The sequence below is a fragment of the Poecilia mexicana genome, unplaced genomic scaffold (genome assembly GCF_051168715.1).
Source record: "Poecilia mexicana isolate PSO_F unplaced genomic scaffold, ASM5116871v1 scaffold_2, whole genome shotgun sequence".
NCBI lineage: Eukaryota > Metazoa > Chordata > Actinopteri > Cyprinodontiformes > Poeciliidae > Poecilia > Poecilia mexicana.
This window is the reverse complement of record NW_028263371.1, coordinates 26,704,834-26,713,856: the sequence shown is the minus strand read 5'-3', so window position 1 is coordinate 26,713,856 and position 9,023 is coordinate 26,704,834. Positions and strand designations below refer to the sequence as shown.

Sequence of the window (9,023 nt, the reverse complement as noted above, 5' to 3'; positions counted from 1 at the left end):
AATCCCATATAAAATATAATTATATATTATTAACTCTAGATTTTATGTTGCGTCCTATTTCAGCCGACTGTGCTTCTGGTGTCTGTTTGGACTGATTACCTCTTGCAAAATATGAAAGCAAATATTTAAGATGCATCTCCTCTCTAATGGTTATGAATAACTAAGAATCATCATTAGTTGCCCATAAGTGTACAATCTGATGCATTGTTGGTGCAAAATACTCAGTGGCATAGCAGTTTGTTACGAAAACAAAACACAGAAATTCATGGGCAAGTCAAGTCATTATAATGAAAAATTACCAAAAGCAAACATTGTGTCCTTTTTTACTCAACCTCAACCACACTTTATTTAACAAAATATAAGCAGGTCAAATATCGCAAAGCATATAAATGTAACTTTGAAACACAGCGTTTGAAAATCATGACAAATCATTATCATCAGTGGTTCTGTGGCACAGTTAATACCCCACAGTATAGAGTCATGGTTTCCCCACAATGCAACGACCCCAAAGCCTCCAATCCCAATGTGGCTGCACAGGGAAATCTAGAAAGAAAGGGACAAATCAGGTGGCTGGACCAAAATATATTATATATCTAAAAAAAAAAGAGAGAAAGAAAAACACTAGTAAATGGGAGATGTTGAAATCAAGCCGCTGGGTAATTGTGTATTTAGTAAAAGGAAAAAAGGGGAGTAAAATTTAGGGAAATAGATCCATTTTTCATCAAGTCTGCAAATCCACACCAAGGCTGTGGCACAACAGGAGGATTAGAACCAAATTGGGTAGAAAGTTTACTTCAATTTGGCATATCTTTGCACACAAACTCAATAGAAAAAAGCCAAAATACATCTAAATACGTCTTTTAATAATTAACATTGTATGCCTGATGACATTTTAGAAGCAAAATATGCTGGGAGCATTTGGATTGGAAACTCCGTCTCATCTAAAGTAATTCAGGTCAAGCTGTCGATTCCCCCCCCTCAGAGGACCCCCGGGCCCCTGCCACGGCAGCTGAGCTGATCAAAACAGCTACTCAGTCATATGCCTGCACAAAATAAAAAAATTTAAAAATTAAAAAAAAAAAGAGGAAGGGGAAAGAAATGCATGCAGCCCAAAGGAGGAGTATCTCAAGTTTTCAAAAATGCTGACTTTAAAGAAGGCATCTTGCATTAACTAGTCACCTACATGTAAGTGTACGTGTCCAACCCCCTTGCCCCCCCTTCCCCTGACTACGGCCTGTTTTGCAGTAAATACAGCCCGTTACAGTTCTCGTATTCGGACAGGATTAAGATGGCTTTACAAAAGCTCACAATATGATGAGAGTGAATCACAGCCAGAAGCTATTTTGTGTGGAGGAATACTCTTTTTTTTTATCACATTAAAAAGAAAACAAGCACCCTATCCTAATGCATGTTCGTCTACCTCTTTACACAGATCCAATGAGTAATCAGAAACACTTCTTTGCGCAGTTGTTGAAAAAATATGATGGTACAAACCCTCCCCTCCCAAAATTTAACTCGTTTTTTTTTTTTATCTTCTTCCTCTCACCCAAAAACAGGCTATGTTCATTGACACACACACACACACACACACACACACACACACACACACACACACACACACACACACACACACACACACACACACACACACACACACACACAAAAAGGAACCACATAACTGTTATTGGAGCTACATGAACTTTTGCAGCATAAGCTTCTGAGTGACGTTAATTGGTCATGCTCATCTGCATGTCTGAATATCTTCAACAATTGGCACACCATTTAAAAAAAAGAAAAATTTTTTTTTTCCTAAGTCGTCTTCATGTTTTGTACATTCATAAAAGGAGATGACCACCTTAATGGAGAGCCAAAAGTGCCATAATTTGCTAAATATATAAATTATTCAATATTTTAAATGGCATTAAAAAAAATCTAAATAAATGTACTAAAAAAAATAAGCATATCACAATTATTTGAATGTGTCCGAAAATAAAGATGTGACATTTAAAATGTAACATTATTAAATGTTAAAATATACATTTTTTTTAATTTATATTTATATTTATGCAATGTTGTGTACCATAAAATAATTGTATTGGAATTTAATGAACTATTTATTTAGGGAATTGTGGCACTTTTGGACCTCCATACCTGCAAACTTGTGGGGAAGCCACCTAGCAGAGCCGGTCCAAGATCGTATGACTGATACATTTTTCAATGATTTAAGATGATTACATAAATTACAATTTTAAATTTGAAAGAATTTTAAATCACTTTAACTTTAGGAACTGTATTTTGTATAAATTTTAAATTACTCTCATTCCTCGTTCTTCTCATATATATATATATATATATATATATATATATATATATATATATATATATATATATATATACATATATATATATATATATGTGTGTGTGTGTGTCAAGCAGTCTTTGGTTCCCCCTGCAGCTGCTGGAGGCCCTCAGCAGCTGCTCAGTTTGCTTATGCTTGGGACTGGCTTTGCCACTTGGCATACAGTGTGAATAATCTCAAATATTAACTGATGATCAATTGATAAGTAACAGAAATGGCAGTAATAAAACCAAACATGCACCGACAGCTTCACTTTGATCACTCCTTCCCCCAGGTGTCGTTTGTCTTTTCGTCCCTTTCAGCTCAGAACAAGTTTTAAAACAACAAATACAAATCCTAACTGCAGGTTCACAAAAAATAGAGAAATGGCACTTTGTAATAGTCATATATATTTCTTAATATCTATATATATATAGCCATTGTGTTGGTATATAACATGAGAGAGGGGGGGGGTCGAGTTTGCCTCCTGGTTGGTGGTTATGGTTCCTCGCCTGCCGTGTGTCTTGTTGAAACCATGCGGAAATATCATCATGCATTTTTATGATACATCAGTCTGGGTATTTACATGTACATTCATGCGTTCGTGCACCATTCCCCAGGTCGTTCCTTTCTCTTTTCGCATACATACACACACCCTCCCTGGCTCCTTTTCCCCTCTCTCTCCCTCTTTTTTTTTCTCCCATCTCCAGATCCGTAGTCCGATTGCGGCAGAAAGGAGGAGGAGGGAGGAAGGAGTGGAGGGTGTAAGCCAGAGGGGCTTGGCATATACATATATTACAGAGTGGGGGCTTGTGCAGCTTTCAGGCTGACTTGTATGTTCATAAGCAAGTGTCTGTCCCCAATCCTAAACAAATTTTTGTAGTTTTTGTCTACTGTTTGTAATCCAGTCTGTTTTTTTTATGCATCGTCCACAGCTGAGAGGTGCGTGCTGCAGTCGAAACCCCGGTGGGCACCTCCATCCGCGTGATACGGCCCACTGTGCCAGTAGGACGAGTCGCACACCGTCTGTAAGGAGTTGATCTCCGACGCGGACGAGTTGCCGTCCCGCCGCTTCGACCTCTTCCGGTTCCGGAGGATGAACACGAGCATCCCCACCACCGTGAAGGCGGATGTGACGAACACGAGCAGCAGCCCGGGCACAAGCACCGAAATGGACACCCGGTTGGGCTCCAGGTACGAATTTGAGCGCGTGCCACCAGAGTCCTGGGCGTAGCTTCCATTCTTGGACACTGGAGCGGGTGCGTCTCCGTCACCCACCTTGGGGCACATGAGGTCATTACGCACATAGCGGAAGTCCCGTTTCCAGAACTCCTCTGGCGACTCACACTTGAGATCGCTCACAATCACGTCGGCCCCGAGCCTCTCGGTCCACTGCTTGAAGGGCACAATGTTGCATGAGCAATCCCACGGGTTCCCATGCAGGTCGATCTGGATGATGGAATTGAGCTGGTCCAACACGCCAGTCACGGGGAGATAGGGGAAATAATTATTATGGAGGCTGATTTTGGACAAAGAAATCCCAAGGAAAGCATCCACAGGGAGAGCCTTCAGCAGGTTGTTGTTCAGGAACAGAACCCTCAGGTTTGGCATGGGACTGAACGCGCCCGCCACTATCAGCTGGATGTCGTTGTATTCCAAACTGAGATATTCCAGATTCACGAGGCCCACAAACATCTCCGCCATCAACGTATCCAGGTAGTTCTTATCCATGTACAGCCACCGGAGCTCGCTCTGGTTCTGGAACGTGCCATTGTCAACAACCTTGATGTTGTTCCCGCCAAGATCCAGCAGGTTGAGGCTGGAATAGCCGAGCAACTGGTTCCTCTTCACAGCGTGGATGTTGTTGTCTCTCATGTTCAGCTCGTGGGCGGCCAGAGGCTTCGGCTTGAGGCCGGCCAGGCTCTCGATCTTTTTGCCCTCGCAGTTGACTCCCAGCCCCTGTCTGGAGCCCACCAGCTTGCAGCTGCATGGCTGTGGGCACGTCACGTTGCGCAGCTGCTCTCCGCCACCGTCCCCATTCACATCTGCCCCAGCCATCACTGGAGTGGGCTTTGTTTTTAGCTGCCAGTTCTCGCGGGACTTGGAGTGGCTCTTGGAGCCATTTGCTCCAGGTGTCGGGGGCCCTCCTCCACCATTCCTGCTGGGCTTGTAAGGCGTGGGGCGAGAGGTTTCCTCCTGAGTGGGAGGGGCGGCCAGGCTGCTATCTCCACCTCCACTCTGTGATGGACACAGCTCTGCCTCCGAGGTCTCATTCAGGTCATTGCCCTGCAGCCTGGTGGGGGCCTCACAGACCACCCTCCCAATGAGGGCATTGCGTGGTATGTTCTCCAGCCACTCCTTCAGGGACAGTAGCTCACAGTTACAGTCCCACGGATTGTCCTCTAGCAGCACTTCTGCGATACCAGGTATTTGCTCGAGAATCCCCTCGTAAGGCAACGTCTTGATCCGATTCCCCCTCAGATCAAGATGCGTGATGGGCACGTGCTGGAACACGTTTATAGGTAGAGCACTGATTAGGTTGTCATTCAGTATCAACACCTCCAGTTTGTTTAGGTCCCTGAAAACAGCCGGGTCGATGTCCCTCAGCAAATTAAAGTCCGCCTGGAGGTACTCCAAGTCGTCCAAGCCCAGGAAGGTGCTTTTCTTGAACGACCGCATCTTGTTGTTGCTGATGTGGAGTCTCTTGACCAACTGCAGCCCCAGGAAGGCGCCGGGCACGATGTCGTGCAGGCCGTTGTTCTCCAGGTGCAGGCTCACGGCATTGTAGAAGTTGGCGAACTCATTGGGGAAGAGCCTGGACAGAGAGTTGCCGTGCAGCAGCAGGTGGTAGAAGTGAGAGCTGGGGCCGGTCAGGTGCCGCAGCGTGTTGAAGTGCCGTTTCTCGCAGTCGACATGCAGGTCGCCCTCCACCTCGCTGCAGGAGCAGATCTTCTCCTTGCAAACCTCCCTGGTGACATTTCCGCTGGCAACGCAGAGAGCCGCATTCAGCAGGATGATCCAGAGCAGCATTTTTTCCCCCTCCGTTTTTTTTTCTTCCTCTCAGCGCGAACGATTCATTCCCGCCTTTCAAGACATGTAGGAGCTGCGAATCTAGTCTGCATCAGCGAGAGGTGGCGGTGTAGGAGGAGGAGGGGGGAGGTGGAGACGGAGACATTTAGGAAGGAGATGAGGAGCACATCCAGGCTGCGTCCAGACGTCCAGTTTGACTCTGGAATAATAATAATTCAAAAATAAATAAATAAAAAAATCGTCTCCCTTCACGTCGAGTGAATCCTCCGATCGAAACAAGCAGCAGGCAAAAGCAGCAGTGTCCAGCACATCATATATGTAATCTATTTATTTATTTATCTCGCCTCCTTTCACACTGACCTTGGCGCGCTGATGGAAAGCTGAAGAAATCTCCCGGAGTCGTGCAGCGCGCTGCGGCGTCGGGATCTGTCCTTTCCCCCCCCCTCTCTCCGCTCTCCTCTCTTTCTCCTCCCCCCCTCTGGTGCTGAATTCACAGCCTGCACAGCTGATCCGAAACACCCGCATCCCCCTTTCACATCCCTTACACTTTGTCAAACGTTTTCCCCACCCCCCTATTTCTTATGTTTTTGTTTTTCCCTCCCCACCCCCCGTTTTTTTTTTTTTTTTTTTGGTCACAATAAGGCGAGCGCGAAGGCTGCACTCATCCCTACAGCGCGCCGCTCTGAGAAAGATCTGACACCCTCTACTGATCTGTGGTGGCAAAAATCCTGACGGAGGGAAGGAAGACGGGGGGGAAAAGCAATCCACTGGAATAGAAAAGAAAAGGAAGGGAACGGGGGTGGAAAAAGTCTTTTACAGCTTCTGATGTTTAAATCTTCTCATCTGAAGCTCCAGAACTGTCTTAGTCCGCATCGTCCAAAGCGCTGCAGAGTTTTCCGTTTCAGAAAGCCCCCCCAAAAAATGTAAATAAACGCTCCAAACTGTTTCCAGTCTCCCTTTCTCCCTCCTCGTCGCAGTTTTTCATTTACTTCCACGGCTCTAACTCCGCTCCGATTGGGAAAACACTGTTGAATGCGGTAAAGCAAACCGTCCGCTATAGGCATGCCTGAGACCAGCTGAGAGAGCGAGAGCGAGAGAGAGAGAGAAAGTGAGAGAGAAAGAAAACAAAAGATGCGTCAGTGTGGCTCCCTGTATGCGCATGTGTGCATGACGTTTCTTTTTTTTTTTTTACTTTTTAGTCTTTCCCAGATAAGTAAAAAAAATGTTCTGTTTTTTTTTGTTGTTGTTGCAAAAACTGCACATAAAATGGGATGGAGAGGCGGCACAGAGGGGGCAGAACATGTTCCCGTCTTCTATGGACCCGCATTATACTCCACCGTTTGAGATTATTACATCAGCTGGAGAAAGGGAGTTGGGGAGAGGGGGTCAGAGCTGGGGAGTATAGGTACCCCATCCCCCTTCCCCCTCAATCCATCTGCAGTGCTCAGTCAGATCTGTGTGACTCTGACGCGTAATAAGAGCCAGACGTGTCGGTGGGATCCTGTAAGCAAAAACACTAAGCCCACCCACGCCGCTTATCACAAGCGCTCACTACACCCGCTGAACTCTTCTCACGTCTCGTCACGTCACGGCCACAAACTTCTGTGTGTTTCAGTGGGATTTCCAGTCTGTGTTAGAAAGCGTGGTGTGCGTTTAGTCACCTCCTCTTAATCAGTCAGTGGCATTAGTTACTATTTTTTATTGAATAATGAAGGATGTTTGTAAGAGCCTTGAACATCTGGAGATTATTCCATTTTTACTTTTGGAAAGTTTTCTTTGAGCTCAGTCAGATTTGGTGTAAGAGGGGTCTGTGATGGATGGATGGATGGATGGATGGATGGATGGATGGATGGATGGATGGATGGATGGATGGATGGATGTGTGTACATTAAATTTCAAGTCTTTCTAGAGATGATCAGAAAAGTGACAGTTGCCTATAAAAAAAGAATTTGGCAACAAAATGACAATTAACATAACTGAGTAGATTTTAAGAACTTAAATTTTAAGTAAAAACTACTAATTTAATTATATATATGTGTGTGTGTGCGTGTGTGTGTGTGTGTGTGTTTTATGTCCATGGCAATTAAAACCAATGTGTTCCCATTGGACAGAATTTATTGCTAATTCAATACTGCTGACATAACATATAATTAAATGCTACCTAGTATTTACACAGAAATAAACCAGCTAAAGTTGATAAATCACAATTCTATAAACTGAACATGATAATATATCAATTTATAAACATTAATTCAGCCCAGTCTCATTTTGGTTTGCATTTTGGTCTGGACTTTGACTAGGTCCTCCAGGACAACTTGTCTGCAGATTTGCTACCAGGGAGCACTTCCCGCTAGCTGCGCATTTTGGCTGCAGCATTCGTGCTTTCCAATGCAGCAGGTGGGGGGGCCCACTAGTACACACGCCGCTTAGTCACGCTTCAGCATCTTGTTCCCACCAAAGAAAATTAACAAAAAACAATTCTGACTCCACATAAGCTTAGCTACAGTCCTTGTAGGCCGAGCGTTTAGACTCCGAGATAATCCTCCAAACAGGATAAATCACATTTGTATGAAGAAGAGGAGGTGGGGGGGGATGAAGGAGGAGGAGGGGGCACTTATCTTGGAGTCAAAGCTAATTGGATTATGTATCTGAATGCATCCAAAGGAATAACTGCATGGAGCTCAGCAGGGTGATGGGATGCAGATACTGTCGAATTGAATTAGCGTGATGTGCGACCGGAAAGGTTCATGGTGCAACTTTCACTCTCGCAAGGGTTAACCGTTAGACATGTGGACGGCAGATGAAGAAAATAACACTCTGGAATGGATAGATAGCATTCAAGCTAGCTTGGTTGGCAGAGAAAGAACCTTACAATAATATCCAGAGGCAAAATCTTAATATTACTTTTAATAGTACTTGATCTAACCATGAATTCTGCTCCCTAACAGAAAATCCTGAAGGAGAATGTCTGGCCATCGGTTTGTGACCTTAAGCTCAAACGGACTTTGGTTATGTGGAGGACGATAATCGATCACACCAGCAAGTCCACCTTGAGGGGTTCAAAAGCAACAAAATGAACGTTTCAGAGGACATCAGTCAAAGTCTGGAGTCAAATGACCTGTAAGAGTCAAAAGAATCCCCCTTTCTATTCAAATCTGGAGAAAGGTCCAAGAAAACTTTTCCATCTCGGTAAAATCAAATCCCCTTGCTCTTTGGAGACGTCTCTCTCAATCAAAAGCGGTCCGTCTTTATCTCTTATGCAAAATTTCTTGAATCTGACAGCTTGTTAACAGCGACATTTTCACCGAATGCTCAAACCACAACAGGCATGTCACTTTGGCATCACGTTTTCATTTCTTTATTCGCTAGACGGGGACCTGGCTGATTGATCACAAAAGCGGGAATGACTGCAAATGAGCCGCCATTTGGCTCACGGACTGATTTCAGTCACCTAAATATCACAGGAGCATCACAGGTGATTGCAACAATGGCCGCTTAGATACGTCCACCTGATGCGACCGGCAGAATGAGAGCGGGAAATTGCAAGCAATCTTGGGTGCCGCCTGATTGAATGCTATTGATCGGCTTTTAGTGTTGGGTTTTATTTGCCCTGCCCCTCGGGACTTTATGAAATGTGAGATTCAGCAGAGCTCTG

General features: G+C 44.7%; 1 protein-coding gene across 1 annotated transcript; it reads right to left on the bottom strand.

Annotated features, from left to right (window-relative positions):
* Positions 1-2,966: 2,966 nt before the first annotated feature.
* Positions 2,967-6,988, bottom strand: slitrk1 (SLIT and NTRK like family member 1). Its single transcript, XM_088013554.1, has one exon. The coding sequence runs from the start codon at positions 5,366-5,368 to the stop codon at positions 3,257-3,259; it is 2,112 nt and encodes a 703-aa protein (XP_087869680.1). The 5' UTR covers positions 5,369-6,988; the 3' UTR covers positions 2,967-3,256.
* Positions 6,989-9,023: the final 2,035 nt, after the last annotated feature.

Coding starts and splice junctions, on each gene's coding strand:
- slitrk1 (XM_088013554.1), bottom strand. CDS start 5,368: ATGCTGCTCTGGATCATCCTGCTGAATGCGGCTCTCTGCGTTGCCAGC.